Source organism: Poeciliopsis prolifica, unplaced genomic scaffold, assembly GCF_027474105.1.
Source record: "Poeciliopsis prolifica strain line A6 unplaced genomic scaffold, Auburn_PproV2 SCAFFOLD046, whole genome shotgun sequence".
Taxonomy (NCBI): domain Eukaryota; kingdom Metazoa; phylum Chordata; class Actinopteri; order Cyprinodontiformes; family Poeciliidae; genus Poeciliopsis; species Poeciliopsis prolifica.
In genome coordinates, this window is record NW_026562421.1 from 1,438,860 (window position 1) to 1,453,759 (window position 14,900).

The window sequence follows — 14,900 nt, forward strand, 5'->3', positions numbered from 1 at the left end:
GAGACTCCAGCAAACAATGGAAATATTACCTACATACAGAGGAAATGTGAAACAGTGGTGGACCTTTCTAGGAGTGGCCCAAGGAGTATCAGAACAACTCAAACAGGAGGTCAGGAGAAAAAACATTGAAAGCGTGATAGGATTCATGTATCTCAATTGAGGTGAATTCCTGTTTATGACTCAATAAACAGGAGTCAATAATAAAAGACTGGATCAAAATAGCATCTTTAGTAAAGTTTCAAGGCCAAAACAAGTTATTACCAAGAAGAACACAAAGTCTCATCTCACATTTGCCAAAAAATAAATTGACAACCCCAATTTGTTCCTCCAAAAGGTGATGTTCATCCACCTTTTGGAGGTGTTCATCCCATTATGTCAGCCATAAGCTAGCAGTATTTCAGGAAAAAGAACATTGGTCAGACATGGTGAAGGTCTGGGACTTTGTTTCTGGATGACTTGCAATAGTTCATGTAACCATGAATTTAGCTCTCTATCAGTTTGCTATAGAGGAGATTCATGAAATTACATAGGAGTAAAGAAGAATGTCTGTATTAGTTTGTGATTTTAAATTGAGCAAACACAGCATTTTTTTCTCAATTTTACTGAAGGAAACAATTCACATTCTTGGGATATTGTGAAGACCTGATTGCATACACAATGCTATGAGAATAAATAAGTGTTGTTTTATAAGAGCAGTAATGTGAATATAAGCTAATCACTTCAAACCTTTTAATCTTGTTTGCTTAGGGTGAACATTGTGTATTTAGATGGCATGAACTGAAACATTTAAATTAACACAGTGCTTAATTTTGAACAAAAAATATTTTTTAAGTGTACAGGTGGTGAGAGGAGTGCAGCGTTGACGCCTGGGTTTAGGTTCATAGTTTTAATTACAAATCTGTGCAGAATGATGAAAGACTTGTGGGACTTTTCTCATTTCAAGCCCTCAGTTTGAAATATGAGCTTGTCTCACGGATGCAGCGAGTATATTTGCAAACACAGCGCTATTCCAAAGACCGCTTAAACCGAGGTTTAAAGTCGAAATGTAATTTACAGCAAACAGCAAAACTAATTAAACCACAATGTCATTTTTAGTTGAATTTAACAAAATTCCTAGAAGAATGAATTCAATAGGAAGGAGATTTATGAGTATTTGACTACAAATCAGCTAAAGCTGTAATGAAAAGTCCACAATCAATAGAAATCAGTAATGCATGAAGAACTTCTTTGAATTCTCGTTATTTCAAATCACCAGGGCATTGATAATTTCTTATACAGCAGAAAAGAAGGAGTGATCTGTTTTATTGAGACCTCAGACCTGGTTTGCACTTTTTGCCTCTTTGACAACTCTTGTATTCTCAGTTTTACTTCACCCTAGACTCCATTCACTAACTCTTCACTTGCCCTGTTTCCAACTATTACTGTCACTGTCATTGCTCACCTCATTGTCTCTGCTGTGCACATATCACATTGTACATTAAGCTCCCTGACAGAATGTCTTAGTGCATCAACTATTGGAGTTTTGACTCTATATCTCGCCGTCATAAACTCTCCTTGCCAAGATCCTTTAGATTATGTGAGATTTTCATTTGAAGTCTCTAAAGGTGTTGTAGTTCAGAAGAATAATAGCTTTTATCACTCTTAAAAATACAGAATCACCTGTTGCTATACAATATATGATTATTTGTTTTTATTTTTTATTACTCTAAGGAAGTGGATTCCATGTATTTGTTTGGGCTAACAACTCCCTACAGTTATAGAAATGCTTATAACTGCCTATATTAGGTATTTTATGCATTTACCTAATGCATAAAATACCTTAATATTCATTAGGTTCTAAAATTCTAGTGTAGTGATAAAGTTGTTTAAAAAAGAGTCTAAAGAATTAGAAACTATATTTTATTTACAACATCCAATAACACAGGCATTTTTTATGCAATGATCCAGGTTTTTTCAAAAAAAAAAAAAAAAGCTCTAATCTTGGTTGTGTTTTCGCATTTGCGTTTTAAAAGATGTCTTAAATTCTATTGCGTGGTGGGAAGGAAAAAAACATCAAGTAAAATAAAAATGTAGAGGAAACATAAAGCATGGTTTTCGGTTAGGCTAAATATTACAAGCAGAGAATGTAAAAATAAATAAATAAATAAAAAATACAGTTAGATTTACAAACCAGTATTTTTAGCATGAATTGTGGTTCATAGAGTAAAGTGTTATAATACTGCTTTGCTTCAGTTTAATCTTAACATTTACGACGGTACCTGAACGCATCACTTTCTCCAGCACGGCTGTCATGGCGCTGACGAGGCCGAGGACTTCTGCGGCGTCAAACTTTAATTTCGGCTCGATTTGGAATATCAGCTCTTATATTTGCTCTCTAAAATCTTCTTTCCTCGACGAGTGCACGCTTTGGTGAGTTACCTAACAACATGACTGCCCCGTTTAGTTATTTGGCCGACTGTTTGATTTTAGCTTGAACGTTGTGCCTAACCGAAAGGTCTGCTTAATTTAGCTAAAATACTTTTATGCTGCCTGTTGGTGTCGGACTGGTGAAGTGCGGGGTTTTACTTTGTTGATAAACAGCTTTATATGGATGCGTATTAATAACAAAACTATGATGAAATAAGAATCAACAGATTAAAGCAGAGTGCCACATGTTTAGCTTTCGTGTAACTTATTTTGTTTGTTATCTTTTCTTGACACATCTGCAGATAGTTCCTAACTCGGAGCTGTACACAGTGCAGTTTAATCGGATGTTTCACATTTAAATATTAGACTATATGTGGGTTATTGCTCTGTCCATTGTTCACATGCTGAATATTGGAAGAGTTATTTGGTTCCTTCTGATTTCTCCTCTTCTTATTGGAGTAAACTGCTATTTTTTAGTATTCGTTCAGTGCCTGTGGTTGGTAAAAATCAGCTTAACTAAAAAAATTCACAAACAGAAATCACACATTGTCACAAGTCACATCTTCTAAGTAAGAGTTAGTGTGGACGGTGATGCTGTAGACAGTAAGAATCTCCAGTAGCAGTCAGTCTTGCAACAAATCTAAAACGGCCTCTGACTACAAACACTGTTTCTCTATGAACGTTTCAAGACTGACATATGCTTAGAGATCAATACCCGGGCAATAAAGATGATATTCCTCAGAAACATGTTTTAGATAAAACTGCCAGCTAATCCACATCATTTGCTTTTGCCACTCCTGTCATTCCGGTTGTTATTGTGATTTGATATGTTGTGGAATTCCATTTAAGTGGATCCTACTGAAAGATGTATAGCATTTCTGCAGAGCACAATGAAGCATCAGGCAATGTGATTTGATATGTCAGTACAAATGTGGACATTATTGTTATAAGTAGCATACTTGTAATGCATCCTTATAGCTTTTTTCTTTTTGTAACTATTAAGGAGAGAGAAACAGTGTTTGTCTGTAAAACTCTTCAAAGCAATTGAAAAGCCCCAGAATTAAATAACTAGAAGAACCATATTATCAAGGGATCGATTACATGACTGCGTAATATAATGGGTTAAAATAAAACCACGCTTTTTAGATCGATAATCACGACTCCGACAAAATATCAAGATCACATCTGGTCTGTTGTTGTCTCACTGTTATGTCTGTTAGGTTTGTGTTGGCCTTCCACAGATGAGAGATGGGAATGAGGTGCGTGTGTTAGGTTGCCTTTTTAAGGGCAGGAGAGGCTCAGCTGGGGAGGACTGTGGGTTCATGTGTCTCCACTTGGATGGTTACATTGGGCTCAGCAGCTGTCTTCACTCTCACAATCCTTAATCAAAAAGCACTGATGCAGAATGAGTTGATTGCCATAGAGCTCCTTTTTCCCAGACAGGAGGAAGGTGGGGGGATAGGGTTGTAGTGAAATCAGTTCACTTCCTAAGGAAGATGTTTGCACTAGTTTCTGTTCAGATCAGGAGTGTCCAAGCTCAAAATAAAAGAATTGGTGAAAACAATGTACTCTTTTACTTCGAGTTCAAAATAGTAGTTATGAAAATCTCATTAGAATGTTAGGGCTGGACCTGAACAGGAAACTTGTTATTGTGACACCATTTCTGAATATTCTGATGATTACATCAATGATCCTACATTGTTCTGATTCTTCTTCTTTTTTTCCTTCTTCTAAATGATCCTAATTGCAATTGGATCTTTGGAATTTCACAATTTTCTGTCAGCTTCAGCATCTCAGCCACTAAAATTCGACATATAGTGAGCAGCTTGTCCATACATTTAGCCAAATAAATTGGCTTACAGAATGTGTTGCATCCATGTAATTTTATGCAGTTGCGATATTACAGATATCAAGGCTAGCTTAGCAATATGGGTGACATCTACTAACTCACTCACTCTTTGGTTTTCTAACAACAAATTGTTGTGTAACAGGTGCATCAATAGTTTCAGGTTTCACTATTGTCCCTCTTATCTGCTTAAAAGTAATAATAATAATAAAAAAAACAATTTTGTGGAGTGAAGGGAGAAAATAAGTATAACAGCTGATGGGGAAACTGGATAAAAGAATGGTCACATCACTTGTTTGTCAGTATTTCAGATAACAAGAACAACAACAAAAAAAATGTTACCTCCATTGGGGAAAAATGGTCTCATCCAAATATTTATGTAGAATATATTTGTTTGTCATTACAAAGTTATGCCAGCAGGGGGAAGACACGGTACTTAAATCTTCACATACATTGAGTCTGTTTTTGACATTGAGTCTGTTTTTGATTTACTATGTGCACATCCACACAGCAGCTTCCATATAAACATTCCCCACATCCTCCCACCTCTCTGATGAATCAGACTCCTGAAGGACACAAAGTTCCAGGAAGCATTGTGCTTATTTAAATTTTCTAGAAAAGGTGATGCGGCACGTTTTGTGTCCAAGTTTCAGAGCTGATTCAGATGTGTTCTGTACTTAATGTTGTACAACATCAGACCATAACAGACTGAAGTAAAATAATAATTTAACACATTCAGATTATAGTTGGTGATGTTTTCAAGTTGTTCCTGGAGAAATTGTCAGGCAAGTTTATTTGTATGGCACATTTCAGCTACAAGGCAATTCAAATTTTTTTACATTATGAAAATATAATTTATTAACTAAGTATGAAACAGCAAAAAACATTACATTTTGTCAGATGGCATCAACAAAATTATCAAGCAAATATGTATCAAATATATAGATCGATGTTCCAGTTATTGCTGGATTTCAGATGACGTAGCACTGATACCCAATGCAGATGGAGGGCAGGAAGTAAATGGAGCCTATTTATTTTTGTTGATCCAAAACCAAAATGCCTAAAGTCTGTGTCCTGTACAGATGTTCCAACCATTCTAATAGAGAGAAAGATAAACATTATTTTTGTGTTTCGAAGTTAGTCGGTCACAAGGGAGTTAATTTAAAAAAAAAAACTTGCTGAAAAAAGAGGAGAAAAGTGGATCAACAATCTACAGCTTAAAACAGGAGGTGCGGAAACTAACAATGCCAGAGTTTGCAGCGCTCATTTTCTAACATGTAACGATGGCAATGTTTAAATTGTATTTTCAGATGTTTCATTGGACAGTTTCTTAGAAAGCTGGCTCAGTGCCGAGTCCTGGACAGAAAATATGTTAATCAATGGGATTTTCATGCTAAAAAAAAGCTAAATAAATATAACCCACACACAGTCATTGTGAGCAGTGACTTTCCCATGTCTTTTATCTTCCTAGTTTTTGGTAGAAGCTTTCATAACATTGTCCTCTGAGTAGATATTACCTTTTATCCTTTTGAAGAATATTAATATTTGGGTTTTCCATTTATTTGTATCTCCTCTTTGGGTTATTGGGCTCTGTTTACCTTCAGGAGAGAAGATTGATCCCCTGCACAGATCTTTGGACTGCTGCATTGTTGAACCCTGGTGTGGAATGTGCGCTGTCGTTCAGCCAGAGGACGGTGGGCTTTACAACAACCTTCATACAAATCTCTGTAAACAGACACTTGTGTATTTTAAGAAGTTATCTTCTCCTAAGATGACTCAGAGAAGGTTGTCATCAGTAGTTTTGTTGAAGTGATTTGACTTAGCTGAAATGTGAATGTCAGAATAAAATGTGTTTCTCATAAGGCTGACAGTTTGAATTTCATGGTTGTCAAATGAAGTCTGGAGTGACTCTATTGTTCCTAGAAGAACCTGGTTTTTGTTTTCATATAAAACCAAAGCTGGTGATCGTGTTGCCTTACTTGTAAGTTCAGAGCAAATGTATGTTTTGCTAAGAGATTGCTGAAAATTCAAACAGGAAGCAAACCCACAGGTGGTGAGGAGGCCAAGGCTCTACTGGCAATTCCCATAGAAACTCCTTACTCACTCTGAGTGACCACAGAGACATACCAGAGGTTGTGGTGGGGGGTGTCTGACTGTGAGGTGTTCTTCCTAAAATCCAACCCCCACTCCCGTCTGGAAATGGATACTGTGGGCGTATTTATAGCTGCAGACCACAAGCGAGCTCTTTCTTAAACACGTCGAAGGAGCTGGTCGCATTCGTCAGAGACGGACTGAGCTTCGCTGTTGTGTTCTCTTGACGGTTTTACTTTTTCACTTGTGTAACCAGCCTGAAAGGGCTTATCAGGTAGGAAAACAAACTGAAAAAGTTTTTAACTATTGTTACTATGGCTTTCATAGTTTTGTCTGTTTTGCCATTACATCAAGACAATTAAAAATGCTTTACCGAAGTAATTTTTTCTTCATGTAAAAATTCATACGTTCTTAATGAATAATTTTAAATGTAATAGCATTTGATGAAAAATGTTTGACACAGCCTATGAAAAAATGCTACTTTGACTCTGCAATAATGATCCTTTCAGGGTTCATACTTCAACCACCACTCATCTTTGATTTGTAACTACAGTTAGAAACTTTTTGTTTTAATTTGAAAGCAACTGTTAAAATCCTTTTTGGTTTAGTAATCTTGTTTGGCAAGTTTTTATGGTTTAATTATTACATAAGGAAACATTTTGGAACTTGACTGATGAGGTAGGAATTTGTAGCAGAATTACTGTTCAGCTCACCTGATGCTTAGCAAGTACTTTTGATGTCTATTCCAGATGAAATCCTCATTCTGAACTTGACCACCAGTGAGACACAGTGAGAGGAAAGATGGAGAAACCAGTTCTCCAGACGCAGCCGTCCACCCTACCTTTTTTTGACTCTTCGCACGCCTTCAACCTCCTGAGAGGAATCCATGAGCTTCGAGCTGAGCGGAAGTTTTTCGATGTGACTTTATGTGCCGAGGGGCGGGAGTTCCACTGCCACCGCACTGTGTTGGCTGCTGCCAGCACCTACTTCCGTGCCATGTTCACCGGGACGTTGAGGGAAAGCGTAATGGACAGAGTGGTTCTACACGAGGTGTCAGCTGAGCTTCTCGGCTTACTGGTGGACTTTTGCTACACGGGTCGGGTCACGGTCACTCAGGACAACGTGGACCTTCTGCTGAAGACGGCCGATTTGTTCCAGTTCCCCTCGGTGAAAGAGGCCTGCTGTGCGTTTCTGGAGCAGCGTCTGGATGTCTCCAACTGCTTAGAAATACAAGACTTTGCAGAGGCTTACGCTTGCAGGGAGCTGGCGACTAGTGCACGCCGCTTTGTCCTAAAAAACATAATGGAGTTGGCGAAAGGAACAGACTTTGAGCGGTTGCCATGGAAGCGTCTATTAGAGTTTGTGTCTGACGACGAGCTTTGCGTGGATAAGGAGGAGACGGTCTACCAAATCGCAGTGCGTTGGGTAAAGGCTGATCTGCAGCGACGGCTGCATTACTGGCCCGAACTCCTCCAGCAGGTCCGCCTCCCATTCGTCAGGCGGTTCTTCCTCCTGGCCCACGTGGAAAGTGACCCGCTTGTCTACCTGTCACCCACCTGCCTCCGCATGGTGAACGAAGCCCGCAGCTTCCAGTCCTGTGAATACGACCGCCACGACAGGTCGTGCCACCGCATGCGGCCTCGCCCCTCTACGGGATTGGCGGAAATCCTGGTGGTGGTCGGAGGCTGTGACCAGGACTGCGATGAACTGGTCACTGTGGACTGTTACAATCCTCAGACTGGACAGTGGCGCTACCTGGCCGAATTCCCCGACCACCTTGGAGGAGGTTACAGCATAGCAGCCCTCGGAAATGATATGTATGTCACAGGTAAGAAACCCAAACGAACCTTCAGCAGAGAGCTCTGATCTAGTTCTGACTGTGTTATGTTAAGGGCTCATTTTTTTAAATCCCTGGGTAAATTAAGCAAATATTTCAGTTCTCAGTTAAATCCAATATCCCACATATTTGATATGTATTTTGGTGTGCATTCACACCAGCCATGGTTAGTCTGTTTCAGTCTCTCAAGTTTGTTTCCAGAGATTATTTAATGCAAAAACGCAAAACCTAAAAACCTAGGTCTCAGTTTGGTTGGAATGCAAATGTAAACGCAGTGCGAACCGGAGACTGCTCCAAAAGTAGGAAGTGGAATAGCGCAGGGCATTCTGGGTAAATACAACCAAAAGCATAAATGGAAGAAATAAATTGTGATCTTTTACCAAAGACAAAAAAGAATCCTACAACCACTGAAATCTGACCCTACTCCATTTTTGTTTATATTTGGTGAAGAAGGAAGTTGCGTTCCTGGTCTTCTTCAGAGGTTTTTGTGTCTTTTCCTTTAGTGATTTTTGGTACAGCGCCACCACAAAGGAAAAAGTGGGGGAACACGTTTTTCAAAGGTTTTGCTTCTTTTGAGACAGAAAATGTAACAATTGTTGCAATTTTTGTCCTCAGTTGATCTGAGTCTACTGGACTATCAGGTGATTTCCATTTCTGTTCCTTCATTTTTTCAAAAGGCCTCTAGAATATAAATTATCAACATCCTCCTTTACTATTCTGTGCCTGAGGAGGGCAAGTGAGGCAATGCAGATGCTATCAGGACAGCTGGGCTATCCTTGTCATCGTTATTAGCACTATAAAGGGTTCTCTATGCCGTATGTTTGATACGACACAGAGAAGTTAACTGTGTATATTAGAGATCTGGTGTCAGATATTCTACTCTGATCTCCTGGCTCCTGAAGAGGATTTATGATGATGCACTGATTAAGCAGCATTAGCTTATAACATCATTTATAGAAATAACAGCAACGCATGATTAGATAACATTGACGTGCCCAGTTTTATTACATTTGGTTCTTTCTTACAGATGTACACTGGTGCTCAAAATTTAACACTCTTCTGTTTTTATGAGGTAAAATGATTACAAATCATTTCCCAGATTTAATTTCATGCAGATTCTATAGAATCGGAGTGAAAAGCAAACCAATTTATTAAACAAAAATGTACCAGATCTTGGGTATACATCTACCATTTGCTGCAGGGAATCAGAAATAATAAGCTTTTTGATGATTGAGTATGATTTTTGATGATTATGATTATTCTGATTGCCATTACCATGTACTGATATTACTATTTAAAGCCATTACATTTTCAAATTATTTGATGACTTATTTTCAGTCAGATTCTATTTTTACAACATATTTTTGTCTGTTTTACAGACATAGAAGTGCACTTCATGAATCTATTCAACTGCCACATCAGTCACTTAAATACAGCTCATGAATTTAACTAACGCCTCTTTCATCTGAACTGGTTTAAATGGACAGTCAAACATACTCACTGACTTTTTCTGAATAAAACTGAAATTAAATAGCTGCTGAACTGGTTAAAAATGTTTTTAATGTCCAGAAAAGTATGGAAAAAAGAATAAGGCTATGTCTACGGAAGGACTTAATGTCTAATACACAACATGCAGTTACAGTGGCATATCAATATCCTTTTTCTGAATTTGAAGAAAATCCACCTTATTATTCTGGCATTAAGGAGGTAAAAATAATTTTAGTAAATCCTAATGGAAAAGAAGACACTTTGGAAAAAAAATGTCTTTTAGTAGAGAAAATTATTTCAACTGTACAGAGGTGGACTAGACAAGAGATTTACAAACTACTCATTTAAAATCTGCATCTGTGTAATATGTCTTCACATAACTCAATTAAAAACACATTTTGAAAGAAGGTTGACAAAGAATTTATTGCCTCTGTAGAGAAACACATTAAAGTCCATCTGTAGAGCTGTTTTAGTTGCAGCTGAGTATTGTGGCTTTTTAAGTTAGTGGAGTCTATGTTTAGACTTGTGAAATATGGAATAGGGGGGTGTTGAACAGATGTCTGTCGATCTCATTTGTTCAAGGAGAGATTATGAGTTTACATTTGGTTCATTTTTATTTGTGCTTTGCAATGTCTCTTAAGTTTATGGTGTTATTCTTGTTGAAGACACCAAACTTGTAGAGAATTGTCTGCAAACTGAAGATTCATGTCTGGGTGTGATTTACTCTCTGAGTTCCCAACACTATCAATACAACTTTTGTTGGGTTATCTATTTAGATAAATTATTATTCAGCTCAGGATGTTGGTGAAATTATGAGCTAAAAATGCTCATATTCTTGTCAAGTTTATTTGCATAGGATTATTCATTTCAAAAGTAATTTACAGTAAGCCTGCAATAACCAATTAATTAGTCGCATGATAAATTAAAATAAGGTAAATAATTTCCATTCTGATGATTAATATTTATTTATATGAAGAATTTTGTTTTCAGAGACATTATAATCCATTATATTTATTGTTTTTGGTAATTTCTCTGTAAAATACGTTGATTGATGTTCCATTTACTTACAAGTCGTTTTTTAGCTTTGATTTAAAGAATGTCAGTGTTTCAGCATTTCTGCAGTTATCTGGAAGTTTGTTCCAGATTGTTGGTGCGTGGAAGCTGAAAGCTGCTTCTCCATGTTTCTCCAGGAGGTTCTGACGGCTCCCGCCTGTACGACGGCGTGTGGCGCTACAAGTCCAGTGTAAACGAGTGGACGGAGGTGTCGCCCATGCTGAAGGCCCGCGAGTACCATAGCTCGTGCGTGCTGAAAGGCCAGCTGTACGTGGTGGCGTCAGACAGCACCGAGCGCTACGACCAGGCTCTGGACTGCTGGGAGGCCTTGCCGGGCATGCTGCACGCCATGGACAACTGCTCCACGACGGCGTGCAACGGCCGCCTGTACGCCATAGGTTCTCTGACCGGCGAGGAAACCATGGCCATCCAGAGCTACGACGCCGACACCAACCGCTGGACCATGGTCAACTGTGGACAGCTGCCTCCCTGGTCCTTCACTCCCAAAACAGTGACCCTCAATGGCCTCATTTACTTTGTTAGGTGAGGGATCTCTTACCGTATATTTTGTTACTATGGTAACAATTTAGACAGGCTAGCCTTTGGTTTATTTATTTCACTCAAAAGGTTTTTCTTTCATGTGCTTTTTAAGTGTAAATAAACAGCTCAAGCTATTTGTAAAGATTATTATGAGATGGCAACTTGTTCTTCTGTGACTTTAACTAATTTGCTTCTTGAACATCTATCTCATCACCAATATGGATAAAATCATTAATTTACTGAAAGAACAATGTAGTCAGAGCAATTTTAAGTCAAAACTGTACAAAAAATGTTTTTTGCATTTAAAATATATAAAAATAAACTTTACTTGTAAATCTGTTCACAAGTGGCAGTTTTAGCTTCACCTGTTTCAAATTCTGTAAAAATGTTTCTTATTAAGCACCTTCTGCTTTTTTAATCCCATAATTGTCAACAGATAATCCTTGCATTGTATTGATGTTAACATATTATGGTAGTGTATTTTAGGCAATAGAATATTTTTAAAAATGAAGAAAACTACCTTGATTTACTACTTTGTTAATACTAATGATTGTGATGATACACCATGGTCTAAGTTTAAAGAATGTGAAATCTTTTGTTCATTTTGGCTTGATCTAACAGAAAAAAATCTCAATTTCCTCTAATATTTCCACAGAATTTGGGTGGGGATGTGTTTATGTTTAAAATGGCTGAATATTAATCAATAGAAGATTTACCTTCATCAGAGCTTCTGATATATATGACGCATCGGGTATTTGGCCAGTAACAACCTGTCTCTATTTGCAGGGATGACTCGGCGGAGGTTGATGTTTACAATCCACAAAAGAACGAGTGGGACAAAATTAGCCCCATGAACCAGGTTTGTATTTCACATCAGATGCTTGTGTGCTGCCCTGCTTTAATAATAGTCTTCTGTGACCTCTAGTGTTGTACAGTAAACAGGTTGGACACACAGAACAGAACGAGATCAATAAAAACAAGCAGGAATTGATGCTCCCAGCGGTGCAGTTTGTCTGTAATGGGTTTATTGTCCAAACACAGCAGAAGTTCTATAAATACTGAAGAAAAGGAAACTTTGCAACACATTGGTACACAAAATAAAGACGCCAGCAAGCTGATTCGACTTTGTATTTGTCAGGTCCACGTCGGAGGCAGCGTGGCAGTCCTGGGCGGTAAGCTGTTCGTATCCGGCGGTTACGACAACACGTTCGAGCTGTCGGACGTCGTGGAGGCGTACGACCCGACAAACCGTGCCTGGACGGTGGCCGGACGGCTCCCCCAGCGGACCTTCTGGCACGGCAGCGTCAGCATTTTCCGCCAGTTCATGCCGCTGGTGGCCAGCTCGTTTGAACCCACCGACACACCCGAGTCCAACGCCATACACCTCCACCGACACCAGCGGCACCAAGCGCTCCACAACCTCAACAACAATCTGAACCAGAACCAGGATGTAAACCCAGCGCATTGATGCGGTCATGCATGCTCACCGTGTTCTCTCTTTGCAAAAGTATTAAATCTTAGAGTATTTTGAGTTTAGTTTTTAGTGCAAATATTTTATTACACGTGAAGTAAGACAAAACTAACTTACAAGTATAACCTTTCAGCAAGATATGACTTTTAAGTAAATTATTTCTTAATATTGATGATAGAAATAATCTGCTGGTGGAACTCGTATGTTTTCATCCATAGTAACGAATTGCTGACTAAGCTCTTATTCAAATTAAAGTACACTTTAATAATCCCAAAGGGAAATATTGTAACTCATATAAATTCAAAATTCTTTATAACAGGCTGAAAATTTACTTCCAAGTTAGTTTAGTCAGTGCAAATACCTTAGAATACGAAATCAAAAAGATGTTTCGGAAGTTTACCTCATTGCTGCAAGGATTGGTGGGAAATCTCGATTGGGAATGATGTAATTGCTTGGTATTGATTAGATATGATGTGTTGCTGCTCAATAACTATGAGATGGGTTATAGATTTTGAGCTCTTCTACCGGTACATCTTGCCTCTGACAGAGTGAAGGAACAGCAGAAGGATGATTGTGAAAACAGTTAAAAGCACTTTAACTTTTAACAATCATATTATTTTCTCAATAAGCTCCAAATAATTTTAAACATTTTTCTTGTGAAAGTGCTGAAATAATCTCTGTTATTTAGACCATGGTGTGTGTATCATCACACTCTAAGGTACCTGGAGTTTTTTTTTCTTTTTTCTTGACTCTAATGCATGAAAGAAGACTGCATATAATTTAAAAACATAATCCACATTATTTTCCTTACATGTTTTTTTATTTATCATCACAGTGTGCATCTGCTAGGGAAATAGGTCGAGATTTATAACATTAGCATCATTTGATGTGCAGAAAAGCTTTGAAATGATTGGGTAACATCCAACCTATATGTAGTTTTACCCATTGTTCAAAACTGCTTAATTTTTGTTGATGCATGGTTTCTGGTGATTTTCAGCCCTCTTGTGGATTTTTCTTGTCACTACCTGGGGTTAGAGACAATTAATTTGTGCTGTCTAATATTTTTTACTCTTTTTCTGTGTATTGATAGGCAACTTTGAGTTTTAGATAAGCTGTTTGTATGCCTTTATAAAAGGGTGAAACTCTACTAAAGATACAGATTGGACTTTTTTGTTTTCACTTTGACCTGCAGATATGTTTTCACTGCAGTTCCCAAGTATTCAAGATCACAACTGCATAGAATCACATAAAACTAATGACCTTCATGAAATATATTTGTTGTTTCTGGATATCTCATGTTCCAAAGCATCCATGTGCATTTTAGGATTCTTAGGTTTCTTTTGCATTCAGATGCATTTCCATTTACAGATCAAAAGCTTTAACTCATGTTGTTAAAAAGATCTGGGGACTTTAAGGGTCGGGGTATATTGTGGTTGACGCAGGATTTTGAGATTTGCTGCCGATTCAGTTTGTTTTAAACGCAGTTCTAAATTAGCAGCATTTTTCTACATGGAAATTACAATTAATCCGAAATTTGCTGTTAAATGTTTACATTCCCTAACTGCTCTTAAGTTTCACAACAGACTTGCATTTCTTCTGTTCAGTGTGAGAAATTAGTAATGGTCTGAAGGACTCCAGCTTGCAGTGTTGACTTTTATTTAGATGATCTGATTCTAGTTTCTTGGTTATACATCAATCTTCGAATGTTCAGGTGAATTGTGCATGAAAAACTTTCCTTAACCAAATATATATAAATATATATATTTATAATTCTCTGGTTTCTGTGCTTATTTATGCATCTAGTTGTATTGTGCTGGCTTGTAATGCATTTCCAACAATGTTGACTGGAAGTACAAATGAATCTCAGTTTGAAAAAAATGTTTTTGCTTTTAAGTATGCAGTTTTTGAAGTGTTTTGTGTTGTAAAAGTTTTTAGTTCTCATAGTTTTGTGAAGTTGAACCAGTGTTGTAAATACAGCATATTTTAAAGATATATTGTGTTTGTTTTTGTTACTCCTAAAATTCTAATTTACATTAGGATAAATATCTGTTCTGGTCCAGTTGGATCTATACAGAGAATTTCTCACATGTAGATTATTTACTCTTCAGGTGGCCTATTAAGGAAGCTCTTTGTGGTGGACTTTTAAGGGGTATCAGAACAAAGGTTGA

General features: G+C 37.7%; 1 protein-coding gene across 2 annotated transcripts; it reads left to right on the plus strand.

The window, feature by feature from the left end:
* Positions 1–2,266: 2,266 nt before the first annotated feature.
* Positions 2,267–14,724, plus strand: klhl21 (kelch-like family member 21). Of its 2 annotated transcripts, none has more exons than XM_055056952.1 (5): positions 2,267–2,409; positions 7,093–8,171; positions 10,859–11,264; positions 12,048–12,120; positions 12,400–14,724. In XM_055056952.1, the coding sequence occupies exons 2-5, from the start codon at positions 7,145–7,147 to the stop codon at positions 12,727–12,729; spliced, it is 1,836 nt and encodes a 611-aa protein (XP_054912927.1). In that variant the 5' UTR covers positions 2,267–2,409; positions 7,093–7,144; the 3' UTR covers positions 12,730–14,724. The 2 variants fall into 2 exon arrangements, with proteins under 2 accessions (XP_054912927.1, XP_054912928.1); XM_055056953.1 differs by lacking the exon at positions 2,267–2,409 and adding an exon at positions 6,490–6,617.
* The last annotated feature ends 176 nt before the right edge of the window (positions 14,725–14,900 follow it).